Below are 21,333 nucleotides of genomic sequence, written 5' to 3' on the forward strand. Positions count from 1 at the left end.
TCGACTGTTATACACAATCGGTTATAATATCAAACCAATCTCATTTAAAGAAAAAAATAACAAAGCGGTACGGTTTAAACAGTCAGTATTAAATAAATGGCTTTATAAACCGGTTCAAGGGAAGAGGAGTCGACTTTTTCTAGAACCATGGCGAGTTTCGAGGGATTTGAACCCGTATTCGGAGAAGTCGTACCCGAGCGCACGGATACGGGTTCGGGTCTACTACGGCGGTGTCTCTTCCACGTCTACGCTTCCGATTCGTTTCACCTCACCGTCCATGCGACGGACTTTATCTCCGGCGCCTGGGAGACGATCCTCTCCGTCTCTCAGCTAGACGATATGGTTCGTGCGTGAGATATCAATTTGACTTTGTTATTGGAAATGACGCTTTAACTCATAGAGAGAGAGATGTTGACTTGTGAATTTTGAAACAGAGGGATACTGTGGGCGTTGGTGGCTCGTGGTCCGAGTTCCTCGATTACACTGTTGCTTCCTTGAAATCCGAAAACGTGAAGCTTCTCCTCGGTGATCATTCACTTTCAAATGGTTAATACTTCTTTCAGCTTATATTTGTTAAATTAAAAAAAAAAAAAAACTTATGGTTTTGACTTTGTAGTTACATTAAATTGAATTCTAGGTGTAGAGAGGGCGAGATTAGTTTGTCAGAAGACGAAAGGAATGCCTCGCGTAGTAGTTCCTCTAACAAAGATGGCTGACTCAGCTGCTACTAGTGAGGCCATGGCAACTCTGTCTCTCGAGTTGTTCAGAGCTTTCAAGAGAAAGCAACACTTTCAAGGTATATATATGTTCTTATTATCTTAACCAGGGCCATTCACTCTCTGCTCTTCTTCTTTGCAAGTAGAGAGTGAGACCAATATGACTCTTTTCTTTTGTCCCTTGTTTGTTTGTTTTGTGCCTTTCAGGGGAAACTGCGAGTACTTTATCTGAGACAATTGATGAAAAGGTATTTTTGGTCCAGTTCTTAACAGTGCTGCTGCAGTTACTCTACTCCTACTTCTTTACCTTGGTTGAAAATATCTCATCATCTGTACTGTGATCAGGATAAGAGGGATGATGCTACTCATAACCAACTGGAACGACACTCCTCTGGAAAACTAGATGTTATGATGGCTCCATCACTAGATAACCGGAAAGACTCTCCCGGTTAGTCATGTTTAACCACATTTAGTCTTTTTTTTGTTTCCATTTCACAAAAGCTCATATTTTATTTGCAGCCAAGCAATCTAAACCTTCTAAACGAGTACCTGCTCACCGCAGGTATTTACATATCTTTTTTTGTCTCTCTCTCTCTCTCTCTAAATCTTTGCCTAAAATCCCAGCTATGTCTTTTATTTTTTTTTGCAGAACACGAAAACGAGGTGCTCTTCTGCAGGACTCAGATGAAGAGGATGGCTAAACGGAACTGAAAATATCAGTAACAATCTGGATCTCCCGAGGAGTTATGCTTAATGCTCATAATAGTTTCCCAGATTTTCTCTCCTCATTGGGTGATGAATGGACATGTGAACATTCCATGTAACATTCCTAGTGAACACATTTTAGAATCCTTTTCTGGAGGCTAACGAAGAAATCAAATGGAATCTTGCTTAGTGTCATTATCCAACCTTTGTACAAATTATTTTCATATCTTGCGTATCCAACGAACTAAGCAGCATACAACCAGTTACCAGTTCAGACATATACAGATAAAAGAGTATTAGTTTCAGCTGTGCGACTCAGAGATAAATTTTCTCTCCTCTTCCATGGCTTCTCTGACTGCCATCAAAACCCATGGCTCGAGTTTCTTGGTGGTAACAATGATCCCTGTCTCGTGAGCAAGATATTTTCCTTTCGAGAAGTCCAGAGATTTTCCTGCAGCATCGCAAACTACGCCTCCAGCTTCTGCACAAGGTTAAAAAATTTGTTCACTTCCCTTACGTTTTTGGCAATTACGATTACGAGCAACCCGTTGCATTGTAATGTGCATGAGAGCTATAACAGTTCTCAGTGTTTAAAAGGGTTTTTACCTGTTGTGATGATGAAACCAGGAGCATGGTCCCATATAGTCTCACGGTGTCCACTGAGAGTGAAACGCAAGTATATCTCTGCGTCTCCTCTCGACACAGCTGCATACTTTGCTTGGCTATCCATCCTTACAGGTAACGCTGTGATCCCAAGCTTCTGTTCAAACCGTAAACAGTACCGGTTTTGTAATAAGAATCCTACCTGGGTATGTCTAAATGAGAGCGAGCATACTGTAACACAAGAAAGAAAGAAAGATCTTTACCTTGGCAATGGAACTATGGATGGGAATTGGTTTGTGGTATGATTCTAAGAACTTCGCTTCTTCGAGATTCTCATTGCTACTCACTCCTACCTGTCTTCAACACAGCTTTCACTCTCTTTTAACACTTATTACAAGGTTCAGCTTTGGATAAGGTTAGATGATACCTTCTGTGGAGGAGAATGCCCTTTGAGCGGTTGCACGTAGGCCCCTGAACCAGATGTAGCAAAGAAAAGACATCCAACATTTTCTTGGGAAGACATGTCTGTTTCACCAAACTCAGAAGCCAAAGGTAGATTAGGACAAGCCATGACACCAAGCACCACTTTCCCTTCCACAAGCAACGCTAATCCCACAGCGTACTGCTCTCCTCTCACAAATCTAAACAAGCAGAGAATCTTAGCACTATCGGGAAAGGTAAAAAGCATAGCAGAAGAGATTGGCGAACAGAGATGTGTTTACCCTCTGGTTCCATCTATAGGATCAAGAACCCAGTGGTAACCACTGCAACCACCTTCTGATTTACCGCAGTCTATAGCGTTCAACACATCCTCTGTGGATAGAGGAGGAGAGTCTGCGTATGATTCCTCAGAAGCTAGAGTATTTTTCACTAGCTTAGTAATACCTTCTAGAAACACCTCACTTCCCTTCTTCCGCAGCTCTCCTGTTTCCTGCAAGAAGAATATCATTAAAAAAAACATTTAACGCTTACAAGACATCTGATTAAGCGTTTGTGTGTGTTTAGAGTTACTGCACCTCTTCTGCTACTAATGAAAAGGTTTCAGGTCGAAGCTCCCTCTCTAATACAAGACTAACAACAGCTTGTGACCCTGAAGAAACAAATCCATTAGTGGTAGAGTTAAGTGAACTTTTAAACTTCATAAGCTGAGGTACAAACCAAAATCAGCTGCAGTAACCGGAGTTCTGTCTGATTTTGTCCATACTTCGGATTGCAACAGAGTCTTCTGTACTCCCTACATCATTCATATAAGACCAAGGTTTAAAATCGATTCTAGCTCCAGGTGGTATGATTAATTCAATGATAGATATGGAACACTTTCTTACTTGGCTGAGACGAGCAGCAAGAGAAACAGCTTTCTTTGCAGCGGCTAGCTCTTTCTCGTAAGCCATTTTACAAAAGATCCAAGAATATATATATGTATCAAAAACGCTTTATGCTATAGGTTTCTAGTGAACCACAATCCATAGACGTTTGTTACATATATGCAATTCACATATTATATTTTATGTTTTGAACGGAGTTTCGTGGGTGATGAATGATGATGGTTCAAACCTTCTTCCAGGTAATGATCACATAACAAGTTGACGTTTAAAAATGGAACTTAAAAGAAAATACATAGTGTATACGACAAACTACAAAGAATATGTAAGTATGCAGAACTATTAAACGGACTTTTTTGTATCGGTCATCATATTTTAATCGAACTCTTAACAAGACGAGAGTCATCACTAATCGTTAAACACTAAACAAATCAGCTATGTTCCAACTAATCAACCTAATAATCTCTCCATAATAAACATTTATATAAGAAACTTCGCAGAAGTTTGTAAATATTCTTTCATAATGATCAATTTGATTCTTTCTTATATGCGAAAAGTCTTTTTTAATTTGTCTTTTTATAGTACGTGACTGGAAAAGAAGAGTATAATTGTCCTTTTATATTCTCGATTAAAAAAAAAAAGAAGATGCGTAGCAATCAGTTAGCTAAGTGAACAAAAAAAAAAGCAATCAGTTAGCTACGTAAGTACACAATTTCACTTTCTCCCCATGATTTAGTGAACTTCAGAAAATCATCCCATACTTTTTTCAAATTACATTCACGTACTACTTCAGAATTTAGATGATTAGGAAAATTAGATTCAAAAGAGAATTAGTGTTTATTATATATCAGGAGTTGAGTTTTAATATTTTTTTTCCAGTGATAATAGTCTGTGTGAGAAAAACACAGACAGAGAGAGAGTAGACCCGAAAGGACAACAATAACAAGGTATATTACAGTTGCGTGTCAGTGAAGTTTCAAAGAAGCAGCTTTCTCTTCTTCCTCTTCCTCTTCTTTAAGTGATTCTCTCACGGCTTTCAAAAGCCTTGGCAACAGCTTCTGCGTCGTGACAACAATGCCTCTCTTGTAATCAAGATACTTCCCTTTCGAGAAATCCAATGGATTCCCTGCTGCATCAGTCACTTTTCCTCCCGCCTCTGTAAGATAAACCAATTTCCCCGCAAGCGTTTTGAGATCATTCATAGACATTGGAGAGCAGAAGCTAGTGAGATAATAAGGGTTTAAAGGGTGATTAGTAGTTACCTGAAACTAGGATTGATCCAGCGGCGTGATTCCATATTGATTCGGGTCTTGCTTTGCGGGTGAACCTCAAGTACACCTCTCCATCTCCTCTAGACAAAGCTGCATACTTTGTCTGACTGTTGATCTTGATTGGAGATTCCTTTATCCCCAGTTTCTGTCACCCGTGCAAACAGAGTCAAACTCAGACCGAAGCACAAGAAGAGATATGTATGGAGAGAATGTGAGGAAGAGATGTTCACCTTAGCAATGGTGTTATGGATAGGGACAGGTGTGTGGTACGACTCAAAGAAACTCGCTTTGGCCGGATCATCATTGCTGCTTACCTCCACCTGATATAGCGTATGAGGAGAGTCAATAACATTGAGCAGAACATATTGAGAAGGTTCCTATTCATAGTAATGAATGAATATAGAAACAGAGTGGTTCTTCTGAGTAGTTTTTACCTTGACAGGAGGAGAGTCGAGAGCATTGAGTGACTGGACATAAGCCCCAGTGCCAACAGCGCCAAAGAAAAGGCAACCCACTTTTTCAGGTGAGGAGGACTTGTGTGTATTGTTGCTGCCAGCAGTGGAAGCCAAAGGAAGCTTGGGACAAGCCATTACACCAAGCACTACTTTGCCTTCCACCAACAATGCTAGTCCTATTGCATACTGTTCTCCTCTTATAAATCTACAAAATAAAAATTGGAATTTCACGAGTAAATAAGTTAAGTTCTCTGATTACACTTCAGTAATGTGTGTATTTGACAAAACAAATCCAATTAGTAACTCTAAGTCCTATTGCAAAACAAATCCAATTAATAAGTAGTAAGTAACTCTAAGTTGCATGAGTGGGACATTATAAAGTAAAAAGGACTGACCCTCTGGTGCCACCGATAGGATCCAAGACCCAATGGCGACCCTTAGGACCTCCTTCTGATTTGCCAGAGTCAATGGCGTTGAGGACATCATCGGAAGACAAAGGAGAAGAAGCGTAGGATTCATCAGTGGCGAGAGTATCTTTAACAAGCTCTGTAATACGTGCCAGAACCGTCTCAGCAGCAACTTTCCTCAGCTCAGCAGAATCCTATCACATAGATCACAACAGAACAAAGATCGTTGAGAAAAGAAAAGGAGCAATAGAGATATCATTGTTTGCAGATAGGGCACCTCTTCAGCTACTAAAGACACAGGTTCATTCTTGAGTTCCCTTTCCAGAACAAGGCTAACCACCGCCTGAGACCCTGCAAGAACATTAACAGATAATGAAATCTAGAGAATGAGATTTGCATAAACAGAATAAAAAAAAAGGTGAAGAGTTTGCCAAAACCATAATCAGCAACAGTGACAGGACTATCATCAGATTTGTTCCAAACGTCAGAGACCAACAGAGATTTCCTCACTTCCTGTAAAACAAAGCCAAGCCAAGCCCAAGCAGTGTTTCATCACTTGTTAAAGAAGATCTGAGTTAAAAAGACTCTCTCTCTAACATCAATCAATCTAGTTTACATATAAAAGAAGGAACCAAATCAAAGATTCTCAGCCTCATTTGGTTAGATTAATTTCACACATTTTATGATCCATAACAAAAATCAAGATCTTCAAACCCTAAATCCGAAAAACTAATCGCAGTTGACGATTTCCAAAGGAAACAACCAAAAAGTCTACACAAAGAGAGAGAGTTTAGAAGAAAAAAAAACAAAAATCTGATTCTTTCAGTCGAACACGCATCATCACAACAATGTCAACGAGATAAAAATGAAGAGTAAATAATATCTGAATCTAAGAAATCAAAGATGATGATGATGATGATGATGATTCACAAAGGAACGAGAGAGTCATCGTACGTTACTGAGACGAGCAGCGAGAGAGACGGCTTTCTTCGCAGCAGCAAGCATCTCATCATAAGACATTTCAAGCACTAAAGAAGAAGAAGGAAGAAGGAAGACGGAAGACGAAGAAGATTTCTATCTCTGTGAAAATCTCGATTTGTGACGGAACCAAAAACCTCTCGCGACTCTGAACCAACTTCTTCACATACGTATTTATTTACTTTTTTTTTCTAATACGTATCATTCTTTTATTTAAATTTCATTTAATTGCTTTTGGTATTAAAATATTATATTTACGCATCTCAACCGTTGTAGAAGACTAGTCCCAACCAATACCGTTAAGACAATGAAAGTTTCCCTCACGTTTTTTTTCTCTCTTACTTTATTCACAAATATCTGCATAAATTACATCAAAATTCGCATTGTTTGTTACAAAAAAGAAGTTACATCAAATTTCGCCTATCATAATTATTTCTAATTTATTAAATAACAAGTGTGGTTTTTTCCCCTGTTTGTTATTATATACTCTGCAAATTGTAACATGCCTTATCTTGTAAGTTATAATCCATGAATGAATTGGTCCAATAGAAATATACATTTATATATTTGGAAAGAGATATTTCAGTAATAAATACTTCAGTGTTTTGAAATACTAGTTAAATATACTGCTACTTTGTAGGTGAGGATAATACCCATGTTACATTCAATGTCTGGCAATAAATAGTACTCCCTCTGTTCCAAAATAAGTGAGTTTTGAGGTTTTTGCACGTTGATTAAGAAATTACAAACTTTTATTATATTTTTCTCGTTTACCTAAAAACAATAATGATTAAAGTAATTTCAACCAATAAACAATTATACTATAGAATATAAATAATTAAAAATATTAAAATACATTTATTTTTTACCTAGAAACTTGAAAACATCACTTAAAATGGAACCAAAAAATTTCTCTAAAACTCCACTTAAAATGGGACGGAGGGAGTATATGATTGTTTTTTTCGTTATATATAGTATATGATTGTTACTCTTTCAGACCCGATAAAATCAAAATAGTATATGATTGTTACTTTTATTATATATATTTTCCAAACTATTTTTTTTTCGGGTACGTTGCATTTAGTTATCTTGACCCTTTTTTCCATGATTTTATTCTAAAGGTTGTGTTTTTTTGTTCTTTGTGAATAAACTGTACTGTAGGGTGAGAATAGGTTCCTTCTTTCGTTTTATAGTTAATGGAGAGTAGTGTAATCTTAATTGATGATATTGCAAATTGTTTTGATTATAGTATATTGAATATGACGTGTGAGAACCTTTGTCCCGATCTGGTCGACTATATATCATGTTCTCATGAGCACAAAAATATCTTTAATTGACAGAGGGGTTATCAATAGATATACCATTCACATTAACGCTTGCGTCGACTAGATTTGTACTCGTCCATTTTATTTGTAAAGATTGACTTTATATGACTTATCATGTGACTGTAGGAATCCTTCATCGTGGATGGGAAAATTATTTTCGGGAATAAAATCTCGAATTTTCAACTTTTTCTTGTTGTGGATTAAAAGTTAACAAAAATTATATATCTATACGTTGTTTATAGTATGTATGGAAAGATTCTACTTAACGCGCTTACTTTTTCTGGAGGATAAAAAAGCAGCTAACGCGCTATCGACACGTCGAGGCCTATTAAAAGGCCTTTTATGGTTATATTGGCCCAAACTTAATACTCTTCATCACGTTATACTCGACCCATATTAGATATTTAAATATCTACTTTTTTATAACGTCTTCTTTATTACTTTTAACTTGATGTTGCATAACGAGACTGTAACATCATGTTTTTTCTTTATTTAAGTAGAAAATCGAAGAAACTCTCAACTGTGTAATGAAACATGTTTAGTTGTAGTGGTGGTGAAAGGAAGAGTTATATAGCAGATACAAAGACACACAAAAGAGAGAAAGAATCAGAGAGATGAAGAAGAAGCCTTCTCTTGCTCAGCAATGGAGTCACGAACAGCTTTCAAAAGCAGAGGCATAAGCTTCTCATTAGCAACGATGATGCCTGTGTCCAAATCAAGATACTTCCCTTTCGAGAAATCCAATGGCTTTCCACCTGCATCCGTCACGATTCCACCCGCCTCTGCTCCCAAAAAAGATATTGGCATATTCATTATTCACATTCATTAAAAAAAAAGAAAAGAGAAAGGCTTAATTATTAATGTTACCTGTAACAACAATAGCACCAGCGACATGGTCCCAAATCTTTTCACGGTATCCTTTATGAGGAAACCGTAAGTATATAGCTCCATCTCCTCTAGACAAAGCTCCATACTTTGCTTGGCTATCTATCCGGACAGGTGGCGCTTTCACACCGAGTTTCTGTATTGTATACCAAAGAGATCATCAGTTAGTTACTCGCTGGAATCACACGGGAAGGTAAGAGAGAAGTAACTTACATTGGCAATGGAGCTGGATAAGTCGTGAAGAGAGTGAGCTCCTTCAAATGACTCGAAGAAGGATGCCTCTTCTGGATTCTCAACGCTCGAGACATGTACTCTGACTGGTTCGGAGTTCGAGTCCAAGGGCTGCATGTATGTCCCTGAACCAATCGTAGCAAAGAAGAGGCATCCGATGGTTTCGTCTGAAGAAGAAGAAGAGTTCTTGTTCTTGTTGCCTCCTGCTATGGAAGCTAATGGCAAGTTTGGACAAGCAAGCACACCTAAAACTACTTTCCCTTCTTCAAGCAATCCTAGTGCCACCGCGTACTGATCTCCCCTCAAAAATCTAATAACAAGCCTTAGTAGTAGTGTCAAGAAACACAAACATTTTGATCAACGAGGGTAGAATAGAAGATAACGTACCCTTTGGTGCCATCAATAGGATCCAAGACCCAGTGTCGACCATTAGGACCACCTTCAGATGTGCCACAGTCAATGGCTCTGAGTAGATCATCAGTGGATAAAGTAGTAGAGTCGGTGGCTTTGGGTGGTAGATGCTCAGTAGCCAAAGTGTCGTTGACGAGTTTCGTGATGCGCTCAAGAATATCCTCAGAACCATCCTTGCGTAGATCCGCTGAGTCCTATCATTACATTGTTTTTTAAAGACAATGTGAGTCGTCCCCCTAAAACATATAAAACTCAAGATAAAAGAGTGTATTCACACCTCTTCGGCTACCAATGAAAAGGGTTCAGAACTGAGTTCCCTTTCTAAGACTAAGCTAACAACTGCTTGTGAACCTGAAAACTCAAAAACAAAGACAGCTTCATTACTCAGAGAGAGACAACACATACAGTGCTACTTGTCCAAAATCATTGGCTTATAATATGCAATCACAGTACAGATTGAAAGAGAGAGAAAAAAAACAAACCATAATCAGCAACGGTGACAGGACTTTTATCAGATTTTGATTGAACATCTGATTGCAACAATGCCTTTTGAACTTTCTGAAACCAAACCAAACCAAACCCAAAAAAAAACAAATCCTTTTAGAGAAAATCTGAATCACACATTCATCTCCAAATCCAAACTGAAGATTTACAAAGTGGGTTTTCTAAAAAGGATCAAACTTTAAGAGACCTGACAGAGACGAGCAGCGAGGGAAGCGGCTTTCTTAGCAGCGTCAAGCTCTTTCTCGTAAGCCATTGATGAAACTACTCTCAGAGTAACAAATGAAGGAGACGACTTTTTTGCGAATACTGAGTTCGATGAATCTCTGAATCTCGAAACTGATGCGAATGTCTGAAGCGGTGCCTTTGCTGTTCGAAGGCAATTTATAGAAGACATCTCTCTCTCTCCCCTTTACGAGAAGAAGATAAAAATGTCTTCATATTTTGATTATTTTCTAATTGCAATCTGACAGGTCACTTTTATTTTCAGAATTTCTCGTATGCACCCATGTACTTATTTATTCTCTTAAATTAAACCCCTATGTTCTATTTTCTATCAAAAACACCATAATTTCTTTACTTGTTAAGTCGTGTACCAAATGTGAAGAACAAAAAAGTAGAGGGTCAAAAATCAATTAGAAAATAGAAATTTTGAAGTTCATAGATTGGTAGTTGAGTTTGTGCTCATGGAGATCGCACGTGGATGTTGTGTCTGAAACAAAGCGAAGATTTATAAAAAGGCTTTTTCGTTTAGTGAAAGCTCAAGATGATTCAAAAGCCCATATCTTATTATATATTCAGAGCCCAAAATCAGACGACGGCTTGGCCACGTTATCCCCTCCCCTCCACATGGATATTCTTCTTCTAGACATTTGTTTAACAGGCCGGGTCAGCCTTAGTCTAGTGGCTAAGTGGCATCCAAGGCACCGGGGTTCGACTCCACCTTCAGGGGTTTCTGGGTGTGAGATTTCCCCAAGTGGCAAAAAAAAAAAAAAAAAAAAAAAAAAGACATTTGTTTAACAGAGTTTGGGTTTTGGATTAATCACATCATGACAAAAAGACCAGATTTTTTTTCAGATTTATGTCGTGTTTAGAAAGGAACGTTACGTAGTCGTTATTTGCGGGTGCAAGCAAAGTGTCACGTTCCACTACCTTTCAATATTCAAATAAACCTGCTTTTATGTCTTGTTTTCTTCTTTTTATTCCCTCCTCATCTATTTCTTAATACAAAAAAGCTTTTTTTTTTCTCTTTCTACAAAAAGTCTTCTTGGTCTTTCCACAAACTCAAGGTTCATATTCTATTCACTTCCTACTTATCTTTTCTTGATTGTGAATTTTATATATCATCATCACTTTGAGCCAGTTGTTGCGGAGCAGGGTGTTTTCTTTCTTCCAATGAACAGATACAACAACCAAAGCAATCAGCAACCTTCTTATATTGCTGATCATTTCAACAGCTTGGATCAGGTTTCCAACTTTCTTTCTTGATTTAAACATAGTTTAATGAAGCAAATTGATGATGAATCATAAGAAGACTTGTTTTTTTCTTTATTTTAGGTGATAACTTCTCTGAGAGAAGCTGGACTAGAATCTTCAAATTTGATCTTAGGAATTGACTTCACCAAGAGCAATGAGTGGACAGGTGATTTTATTTAATCAACATGTTGATAAAAAAAAGATGATTATAAAATGGTTTTCTAGTGTTTCATGTTCTGATTCTCGTTGCAGGAAGACATTCATTCAACAGAAAAAGCCTTCACGCCGTTGGTAAAAGACAGAATCCATATGAGCAAGCGATATCCATAATTGGTCGTACATTGTCTCCATTTGATGAAGACGATCTTATACCTTGTTTCGGCTTTGGAGATGGTTAGTTTCTTTAACTCTAGCTTTCAAGACGAAGATTTAAAAAAGAAAAAGAAAAACTCTTAAGTGGTTTAATTATATGTATTCTTCTTCCTCTCATGCAGTAACAACACGAGATCAATATGTATTCAACTTTTATTCCGAGAACAAAAGCTGCGATGGATTTGAAAACGCGGTTAAAAGATACAGAGAGATTGTTCCACATTTGAAGTTGTCCGGTATTTATGTCTCTACACTACACACCAAAAAAGATCGGTTTAGTTTCTTCTGTCTTAATTTTAAAAACATTTTTTTTTTTCTTCTCTCGCCTCAGGTCCTACCTCGTTTGCACCGATAATTAATGCAGCCATCGACATAGTGGAGCAGAACAATATGCAATACCATGTTCTTGTCATTATAGCAGATGGTCAGGTCACTAGGAATCCAGATTTGCCATTTGGTCGGTTTAGTCCACAGGAAGAAGCTACTATGAACTCTATAGTGGCAGCTAGGTAATACAAAAAGACTATTCAATAAACTCAGACTCATTGAGGTCATGGTTTCTTCATTACTAATATATATATATATATTTTTCCAGCCATTACCCGTTGTCCATCGTCTTGGTTGGTGTAGGAGATGGACCCTGGGACACAATGAAACAGTTTGATGACAATATCCCTCACCGCGAATTCGATAACTTCCAGGTAAAAGTATTACAAACCTAGAATAGCAAAATTTCTTTGTTTTTTCTTTATGTGATATGATTGAGATGATAAAGTGAAAAACTCTTTCGTTTTCACAGTTTGTGAACTTCACAGAGATAATGTCAGAGCACAAAGACGCAGCTAAAAAGGAGGCTGCTTTTGCACTCGCAGCTCTAATGGAGATTCCTTTTCAGTACAAGGCTACATTAAGTCTCGAGTAAGTTGACCCAAGTTTGCACATTTGGGGAATTTACTGTATAAATTATTTTTATAGACTTTCTTGCATTAGATTCTTGAAAAGTTGGCAACTAAACTGAATTTCGATTGTGCTTTTGAATAGTAGAAAACAAGTGCGTGCATCCCGTTTGCACCACAAGCCACTCCCACCACCACTCGAGGTCATAGAGCGTGACAATGCTGTTAGAGCAGTGCCAAATCCAGTAACAGAAACTGCAGAGAAAAGTGAAAGCAAGGCTGCAGTAACACAACCGGTATGTCCGATTTGCTTGACGAAACCAAAGGACATGGCTTTTAGCTGCGGCCACACTGTAAGTGAATATATATGCAAAACTCTTTGCTTGCTCCATAAACAAGATTGTGTTTGTGATATCTCTGTGGCTTTTGTTTTCATATGAAGACGTGCAAGGAATGTGGTGTTGTTGTCAAGACATGCCCAATGTGCAGACAACCAATAACAACGAGGATAAGGCTGTACACTTGACGATGGGGCCAAAGACCATATGGTTTAGGCAGCTAAGCTTCATGTCCATACTTTTGTGTACCATATTCAATAGTTCAAGCAGGATAATAATAAAAACCTAAAATCATGAGCTGCAAGTAGTTTGTAATAACTGAAAATTCTTAGCTTGACAAAACAATGCGAGAAGAGTTGTCTTTCTGACAGGCAATAATCACGAACTACACACAAAGAAGCAAAAAGAAGTCCCCTCACAAAGACGATCTAATGAAACGGAAACTTACAACAGCAACGAAACAATCAAAGCTATGAACTTAGAAGCTCCAACGGTCGAGTTGTTGCTTGGCTGTGGCCATGTCTTTTTGTGCTTTCATTCTCCGGTAAAATATTGGACAATCTCGACTGTTAAAAAGACCAATAAGAATTCCCCAAAAATAAAGTTGGATCAGTTATCAATTTACCTGTGAAAAGACAAAAAATTAATGCAGATGTCGATGATATTAGAAGCAAAACCTGGTGCACAAGACATCTTGGTGAAGAGAGCCTTGGCATTCCTGACACTGTGTCCACAGCCTCCCAAAGAGCTCCTCTAGGTCTGACACTGAGTTTACACAAATGTTTTTTCAGAACTTTAGTGTGACGGATCTAGAAGTTTATATAGAAAAAAAAGAGGAATTTGTAGCTTACCCTGAGACACGTTTTTGCAGTATAACTCGGCTTCTCTTCCCTTGCAACGTGCACACAATGTTCCAGTGCTGGTTGAAGTTGAAAGCAAAAACTCGATAAGAAGATCCCACATATAAAATCATATAAGCTAGAGACTAAAGGAACAAAGGAGCTAAATGATAAGAAACTTTGTAAACGCAGAATCAAGTAGAACTTGCAGGATCCTAATATTCCTGAAAACCATAAAGTGTACCTGATCGGCACTTTGCAGCCAACACAGCTCAGTTGTTTCTTCGCAAATCTCATTATGCCGCTGTTTGAAGGAGTACTAATTGATATTGACCTCGTGTGATCTCCACGGAGAAGTTCACTACTAGCATTTTTTAAGACCGGCTCAAAAATCCTAAGAAGCGGCTGAAAAACAACAACTGCTTTAACCTCCACGAACCAGAATAAAGAGTAGACAAATAAATTTATGGGCAAGCCCCACTTCCAGCTTACCTTGCTAATCTGATTCTCTAGGTAGTAATTCGGGTCTATAGGAATATTATTCTGAAGCACGTAAATCGGATCTTCTGACCGTTCATAAGCCTAGTTGGCATCAAAATGAGATCAGCACGGTAGAACAGAAATGATCTCTACATATGCGGAAAAGATAAATTACGGTTGATATGAAAGCTACCTTGGCACCTTTAGCTGCTTTAATAATAACATATGGTACCCGGTCGCCAACATTTGGCGCTGTTGCAGCGTCTCTCTGTCACACATGAAAAAGCAAATAGCTCTAAGGTTGTCGAATTTCACATGATAAATCATCAGATTTTGTAAAACAGAATGATATCATATATCACAAAAAGAATGCATGAATGAGGAAAAAGAATCCCTGCACTTGTGCACCTCCTAAATGACACGGAAAAGAATCAGATAGGTATTATAAAAGCCAAAAAAACAAAATCAAACTTTAGCATTATCCATTTTTCAGTTTGAGGGTGTATGTCAATGTGATGCCGAAACTAGAGTAAGCAAAGGAATGGAATTTCCTCTACACACGTCTTGTACATATATCTTGATGAATGGAAACTAACCGGCAAGAGTTATCTTCACATGTAAGATAAGAAACGCTAAATCATTGCAAACGATAGATAAACAAAAATGATAAAGAGTAACACAAACCTTACGCATGCGTTCAGCCAGCTCACCATGAGCTGATTTAACTTCATAATCATCTCCTGTTTTAGTTAGACCCTATGATATGAGAATCGCATCAGTAGCATATAGGTCGATTCCAAAAGACAGCTAAAATGAATGCTTTACAATTAGATCTAAAGACTTAAATGCATCAAAGCATCACTAATTTAAGCTTCCTGTAACAGTCATAATCGGGGAATACGGAAATTTGAGATAATCTCACATGTTTCTTGGTTCCACACAGCGAAAACTATATCAGTTTTAAAGTATATAAAAGATGCGTATTTTTTTGGGTTTTCACAATGGCTCTAATCATGACCATATACTTCATGTGGTACAAACATCACACGATGGGAAATCAAGTAAAAATATCAATGTACCTTAGTAATCACCAAAAGCGATAGGTCAATACGGTTCATCAAAAGATCCGAAATTGTATTCTTAACATACTCCGCTGCGCCTGGAACATCTCTATCGATTAGTATTTTGTGAAGACTCTCAGTGACGAGGTTCTTAACCAGTAAACAATTATCCCTTCGTACTGTCTCGATTCCTTTGGTGTCCATTTTGTCAAACTTCTGAGGATTAGTCCACACCAAACCAGCATACCTCTTCTTGTTGATCAGCAAATATGGGAAATAAACCTTCTCAAACTCCAGTTTGATAGGCTTTAAGACATCATACAAAATCAAGAAACAGAAAACGATTCAGCCTATTATAATTTGTATTCAAAAATCATATAATCTTCAACCTCTCCCATGGATTAGAGAGAAGTTTATAATTTGCTCCTAGCAAAACCAATCACATCACTCACTTTGATAAATGTTCCGCTAATATAATCTGCAGCTTCCTTCCCCAAGGTCATCGCAGCTTCTACATCCGGTACGCCAAATTGCACCATGACTGAATCCGTGTCTCCATAAATGACCTATAATACATCATTTGTCCATCAAATTCAAGAAATCTCAGACCAAGCTTATGCTTCAGTCAGACTTTTCAATAACATGATTTAATCAATTGAAAATGTACCTCAGCATTGTATTCATACCCTCCCAAGGTTGTGAATTTATCTTCCACGAATTTCTTTGTTTGTTCAATCATCTGACGACCTTCAAAAAGATAGATATTCATCAGATTAATTATAGAAAAGTACGTGTCCACCCAAGTTGTGGCGTTCACAAAAGAAATACCATAGCTAGTCACGCTTGATGATATTTCTAAGCAAGGTAACTGCCCAATAGTGGCTCCTGTAAACCCGTATACAGAATTTGCACTGATCTGAGACAACAATAGAAAAGGATTAATTACAGGGAAAATATTTTTCATAATTTCCGAACATGTTAATCAACTTTCCTGAATTAGCAATATAAATAAACTGGCAGTAAGAAGTTTACCTTTAATGCCAACTGTCTACCATCTAAAACAGCCTTCTCAAGCGGATCCTTAGCCTCCTATTAGACAATACCAGTTTTGCAGTAATTGTTAAAAACTGCATATAAGTATGCACATATGGCAAGAGTTTCTTCAGAATCACAAGTTACCTTTAAATCTGCTTTAGCTCTTTTACGGGCACTAATGAGCTCTTCAAGAATCTCTGGAAGTATACCCTGAAATAAATTATTCGTTTTGCTCGTAAACTGATGTATTTCTATAAGAAAGTACCCAACAGAATTTGAGAATAATCAATCCAAAAAGTGGCAACCTTTTGTAAACTTTGCTTAACAAATGTTTCCCCTGATGGAGTTTTATTGATATGCTCAGGTGGAAGATTCAGTTTGCGCACATCTTCAGGTGTCACCTTCAAAGATAAGATTATGGGAAATAATGATCGCAAACTAGTAATGTATGAACAAAGGATGATAAAGTAAATAAAACTTAAAAAGAAAATGCCTAGAAGAATTACCAAGGTGCAGTAGCACAAATTATATGCCATCATAATAGACGGGTACAATGAAGCAAAATCCAGAGTTGCAATTGGCTTCTCATAGAAACCTGTTCTTGCTTCTAGAACCTGGTTATCATTTTAAACATCCAGACAACAGATCACTGACCATGTGGTTTCTCAAAATATAGAAACTAATACAAACGAGAGGAAGAAAATAAATGTTACACCCGTAAACCAACTTACAGTTGCGCCTTCAAAAGTTCCTTGTTCAGACCCTTGTTTAGCATTCGGAAGAACCATGTTCTTCTGTTTAGCTTTCCTAAGAAGCTGAGATAGAACCTAGAAACACAATGTTGCAATACAAAATATCAGTCATCATAGTCAACTGAAAAATTAATCCATAAAGTATTAGTTGAGACCTACCTTGATACTCTGTCCTCTAGCAAGAAGAAAAGAAATAGGAACCCCAGTCACACGAGCCATTTCGACATAATTATATATACACATCAGTTTGTCGAGAAGCCGCTGAGGGAGATATGCATCCTGTACCAGCAAAGAAAAACGTTGTTTAGTTTTTACCTTTTCATAAGATTCAAATGGTTGACAATTAACAGAGAAAAAAATAACTGAGAACACCTAGTTTCCGCAATTAACAAAATGATCCCTAAAGAAGAAGGAAAAATCGTGTGACAACATGCAATAGGATCTTAAGTTAGTTAGAAAATATTCTATTTATCTAACAACAGGCAATTCAACAAGACAGGCAACAATCCATAATAAACAAAAGTAGGTACCTTCAAACAATAAACAGCAAGACGCCTCCTGGTTTCCGCATTCCCATTCTGTAGATCGGTTATTATAGAATGGTGGACATCCTCTTTCTGGAGAAGACAATCATGTTAGCCATATAGCAAAAGAAAAAGAATCTGAAATTTTAGGCATGATTACTCATTTCACCTGCTCGGATAGGAAGTGAGCTGAGACAGAATTCAGCGAATAGGAACTTAATTTGTGGTCTCTGTGTATAGCCTGCAATAAATAAATAAATAAAAGAGGTAAGTTGATGTCTTTGCAATGAACTGCAAGTAAAAAATCTAAGAATGGATCAACCAAAAATAATATGCCTGGGAAAGAAACCTGAAAAAGGTCAAACTGAAATCGTCCTTCAATTGTGGTCTCTTTACTTTCCCTTGTTCCTTGTTGTCTGAAACATGGTACGTGTTACTATGGGAAGTAATATATTAAACGAATTGAGTGTAGGAACTCATGAGCCACGAAAAAGGATGAAGCAGGAAAAATGATTGCAGTTTGCAAGAACCAGTTACTCCTACATCACCTTGATGAAAACGTTGAATCCCTCATCCGGACCCTACTGTTCTTTACACGACCAAGAAGAGGAAATTCCTCGATTCCCAGTGCTGCAGCTCTCTGAGATTAAGAAAACAGCATATTTTCCAGGTAAAGATTCGTGAAATTCACGTGCCATTCAGCACAGTAGAACATAGCAAAGTAATACATATAGAATGCTCAAGGAATGCAAAAGCAAGCTTCTCTTAACCAGATGATCCGAAAATAAAAACAGAGGTTAATGTTCAAGTACCTCAATCAGATAAGGTAAATCGAATTTGCAGATGTTATAGCCAATGATGATATCAGGATCAACGTCACGAACAAAATCCTGCAACCAATACATCTTACCCATCAGCAGAATACATGCTTCACCAAACCCACCACAAAATTGCAGTGCCAACATAAAGTTAACTATATCATTTACCGAGTCCTTCCGTTTTTTTTTTTAAAAAGGGTAAACTGTAAGAAAAGGATGGTAGTGAAAGATGAAAAGGAGATAAAGCGAATTACCTTCCAAGCTAGTAAGACCTTTCTTTCTGTTTCAAAAGACATAACATCTACGCCAACGATTGGAGCACATGAGTTAAGTGTCATGACATTGCGTATAAATGGTTGATCCTCTCCCTGAAGAGTTACAAGGTTGGCTATCTAGAAAAAAACAATGAGAATGCTGTTTTAAGAGGGATGATTTCAAAGGAACCAAATATTGAGATATCAAATTATAGCAAAAACAGCTAACCTGGATCACAGGATCATGCTTAGCCTCTGGAAAGTGTCCTTTACGACCCGCACACTCAATATCGAAACTCAGCACACGGAATGGAGCCATTTTTGAGTATTCACCTTCTGGAGCATGACTGATCAAATCTGAGTACCTAAACCCCATGTTAAAGAAAGTAACAACATAAAATAGAATCTGTTACTATGACAACGCACAATCTTGCTTCAAAAAAGGAAACTCAGAGAACTAAGATGAGGATACAGGCAATGGAACTCCAATTGGCAGTATGACAAAGTCCTTGCATCCTTCTTATATTTCCCAGCAGGCACTTCGATCCAATTTCCTCCCACAATATCACGGTCAACCATGAAACGGAGAGCAAAAACAATATTGCTCTCGTATGTTTGGAAGCTCTTCATACCCAATCCATCAATCTGTATGCCTCTATCAAGAATACCTGCCAATATAATAGCTGCATTCAGAACAAAATAAAAACGAGTAAATTAGATAGTAGACACATAAACATTGAGAAAACCATACCGCGACAGCTAGCCACCATAGTGGGCAACGCAACAGTAATCTTGAGAAAAGTTTGGGACTTTTGCTGTTGGTAATACATAATGCTTTTCTTTTGCACCATTTCTATACAACGAACGAACTTCGGAACGTTGGCATTCTTATTGGACTCCCTCATCCTTCCCTGAATTAAGTCAATCAACATTAAGAAAAAAAGAAAAAAACTACAAAACTCTCAGAGATTATTATGTTTGGCATAAAAAAAAAGTAAAAATACCTCAAGACTCTGATGGAAACGAGAGATATCGTCAGGACCCATTCCAGGAGGGCAAGCAATGTAAAAGTAAGGCTCAAACCCATGAACAAAGCAACACACACTATGACCTGAAAACACATACACATCATCAGTCCATCACAATAAGCCTTTAAAAATTCTAAATCGCCGCCAGAGAATCGTTTAGAAAAAAAAACAGATACCTTCTCTGGTTACACCGAAGATCCTGATAACTGCAGCTTGCCCAGAGGAACCAGGTAAAAGCTCCTTATGAACCTCCTTGATTACATAATCAATCTCCAATTGCTGAAAAACTAAGATAAAATAATCGAAATTAGCACTTTCCCCCAGCAAAAATCGAAGAAGCCCTAGAAAGAAAAATTTAATTGAACATACTGATACTCTGCGAATTCGCGAGATACGCGGGTGAGAGAGGAGGTCGAGCCCAGGTGGATGAGCGTGCGGAGAGGGCTTCACGCTCCTCCATATCGCGGAGAATTAGGGATTCCTCGTCTACTTCGTCCGCGAACACATCCTCGTCGACGAATTCGTCTTCTAGGGTTCCGACGATTGGGGATGGTGAGGGAGTAGCACCGGTGGCGCGGTGTTTCCCCGCCGGTAAGGTGGTCGACGGAGGCGGTCGTTTTTTGGAGTTTCCCGCTCGATTCATGGCTTAGATGCGCGGGAAAATTAAGAGAGAGAGAGAGAGAGAGTGAGAGGAAATAAGAAAAAGTGCGTGAAGGTCTTGAGAGAGATTGAGAGAAAGGGGGGTGAAGAGAGAAGATTATACCACTGCGATTCCCGCCAGTTTTAAGGGTTTTACCATTTGATTAAGACATCATAATCATGTTTTTCTTAAGCTGATATGACAAAAGATTGTAGTGAAGACATTTCATGTAAATGGATACTATATTTAATTACTTTGAGAACGGGGCTTGTTTCGGCCTTTCAAAAGGAATTGGAAAGACTCGGCCCAGTTATGGCCCATATCAGGGGTTCACAGTCGCAAACGCTAAAAACATTAGAGCGTTGCAGGCTTGCAGCGCAGGGGAGTCGCTCCTTTTGTTAGAGAGACCAAGGCAAAGACAATTGTATTCCCTATTTTCTTTCCCTTTTGCGTTTTGTCTGTTGAGTCAAATCTTTCTGTATTCGAACTTTTTTCTTTGTATTCTAAAAATGTTCTATATCATATGACTTTTTTCTTTAACGAATGTAAAATTAATTCAACCCAAAAAAATCGTCTTTACGATGTATGCAGCTCAAAGTTTATTCCAGCTGAACACACCTGGCAAACAATTTTGTATCATAACAACACTCCCAACAGAGAATGAGTTCACCTTGTAGCAAACCACCTTTCCATATGACATTAATATGATTAAACGAATATGCTCTACATATACAATGTACTGATAAATACGGTATATGTTTATGCCGTCCGCGCGCCTAAGAACATCTCCAATCTAACTCTATATTTTCTTTTAAAATAGACTAAAAGTGAATTTTGAGTAAGAAGTACTCCAACCCAACTCAATATCCCACTCCACAATGAAATTTACTCTATAAATGGACTAATCTATTTTTTGTTTGTTCATTATTCTATTATGGATTGAAAAATAGAGTAGGGTTGGAGCATTTTTATTCTATATTAATTTTTATTCTATTTTGAAGTAAAATATG

At 37.8% G+C, this 21,333-nt stretch overlaps 6 protein-coding genes across 8 annotated transcripts; 2 read left to right on the plus strand and 4 right to left on the minus strand.

Moving 5' to 3' along the window:
- Positions 1-107: 107 nt before the first annotated feature.
- LOC108859127 (uncharacterized) lies at positions 108-1,619 on the plus strand. Its single transcript, XM_018632982.2, has 7 exons — positions 108-342; positions 435-546; positions 638-796; positions 924-964; positions 1,062-1,164; positions 1,236-1,278; positions 1,366-1,619. Exons 1-7 carry the CDS (start codon positions 148-150, stop codon positions 1,415-1,417), a joined length of 705 nt encoding a protein of 234 aa, XP_018488484.1. The 5' UTR covers positions 108-147; the 3' UTR covers positions 1,418-1,619.
- On the minus strand, positions 1,592-3,859 carry LOC108859126 (SAL2 phosphatase). The gene is made up of 8 exons (XM_018632981.2): positions 3,350-3,859; positions 3,183-3,258; positions 3,041-3,114; positions 2,747-2,955; positions 2,452-2,665; positions 2,288-2,377; positions 2,028-2,181; positions 1,592-1,902 (listed from the first exon to the last, which is right to left on the minus strand). Exons 1-8 carry the CDS (start codon positions 3,413-3,415, stop codon positions 1,724-1,726), a joined length of 1,062 nt encoding a protein of 353 aa, XP_018488483.1. The 5' UTR covers positions 3,416-3,859; the 3' UTR covers positions 1,592-1,723.
- A 300-nt stretch (positions 3,860-4,159) lies between these two features.
- Positions 4,160-6,618, minus strand: LOC108857639 (probable SAL3 phosphatase). Its single transcript, XM_018631643.2, has 8 exons — positions 6,434-6,618; positions 5,917-5,992; positions 5,757-5,830; positions 5,468-5,673; positions 5,052-5,277; positions 4,848-4,937; positions 4,609-4,762; positions 4,160-4,502 (listed from the first exon to the last, which is right to left on the minus strand). The coding sequence occupies exons 1-8, from the start codon at positions 6,497-6,499 to the stop codon at positions 4,312-4,314; spliced, it is 1,083 nt and encodes a 360-aa protein (XP_018487145.1). The 5' UTR covers positions 6,500-6,618; the 3' UTR covers positions 4,160-4,311.
- A 1,634-nt stretch (positions 6,619-8,252) lies between these two features.
- On the minus strand, positions 8,253-10,238 carry LOC108838778 (SAL1 phosphatase). The gene is made up of 7 exons (XM_057010874.1): positions 10,001-10,238; positions 9,792-9,867; positions 9,587-9,660; positions 9,286-9,503; positions 8,881-9,208; positions 8,650-8,803; positions 8,253-8,564 (listed from the first exon to the last, which is right to left on the minus strand). The coding sequence occupies exons 1-7, from the start codon at positions 10,205-10,207 to the stop codon at positions 8,389-8,391; spliced, it is 1,233 nt and encodes a 410-aa protein (XP_056866854.1). The 5' UTR covers positions 10,208-10,238; the 3' UTR covers positions 8,253-8,388.
- Positions 10,239-11,040: 802 nt separating this feature from the next.
- Positions 11,041-13,255, plus strand: LOC108862974 (E3 ubiquitin-protein ligase RGLG3). Of its 3 annotated transcripts, none has more exons than XM_018637256.2 (10): positions 11,045-11,099; positions 11,188-11,277; positions 11,368-11,452; positions 11,539-11,679; positions 11,781-11,894; positions 11,990-12,167; positions 12,254-12,359; positions 12,458-12,576; positions 12,700-12,907; positions 12,997-13,255. In XM_018637256.2, exons 2-10 carry the CDS (start codon positions 11,206-11,208, stop codon positions 13,078-13,080), a joined length of 1,107 nt encoding a protein of 368 aa, XP_018492758.2. In that variant the 5' UTR covers positions 11,045-11,099; positions 11,188-11,205; the 3' UTR covers positions 13,081-13,255. The 3 variants fall into 3 exon arrangements, with proteins under 3 accessions (XP_018492760.2, XP_018492758.2, XP_018492759.2); XM_018637257.2 differs by having other exon boundaries at positions 11,083-11,099; positions 11,174-11,277; XM_018637258.2 differs by having other exon boundaries at positions 11,041-11,277; positions 12,703-12,907.
- LOC108862973 (DNA polymerase delta catalytic subunit) lies at positions 13,189-20,468 on the minus strand. Its single transcript, XM_018637254.2, has 29 exons — positions 20,053-20,468; positions 19,860-19,970; positions 19,660-19,766; positions 19,407-19,566; positions 19,128-19,323; positions 18,885-19,020; positions 18,656-18,793; positions 18,396-18,473; positions 18,132-18,223; positions 17,933-17,999; positions 17,753-17,824; positions 17,590-17,676; positions 17,219-17,338; positions 17,039-17,134; positions 16,814-16,921; positions 16,613-16,708; positions 16,452-16,517; positions 16,305-16,361; positions 16,101-16,188; positions 15,940-16,019; positions 15,725-15,838; positions 15,291-15,578; positions 14,896-14,967; positions 14,405-14,479; positions 14,224-14,313; positions 13,976-14,136; positions 13,744-13,811; positions 13,570-13,657; positions 13,189-13,458 (listed from the first exon to the last, which is right to left on the minus strand). The coding sequence occupies exons 1-29, from the start codon at positions 20,324-20,326 to the stop codon at positions 13,371-13,373; spliced, it is 3,273 nt and encodes a 1,090-aa protein (XP_018492756.1). The 5' UTR covers positions 20,327-20,468; the 3' UTR covers positions 13,189-13,370.
- Positions 20,469-21,333: the final 865 nt, after the last annotated feature.

This window comes from Raphanus sativus, chromosome 5, assembly GCF_000801105.2.
Source record: "Raphanus sativus cultivar WK10039 chromosome 5, ASM80110v3, whole genome shotgun sequence".
Classification (NCBI taxonomy): Eukaryota; Viridiplantae; Streptophyta; class Magnoliopsida; order Brassicales; family Brassicaceae; genus Raphanus; species Raphanus sativus.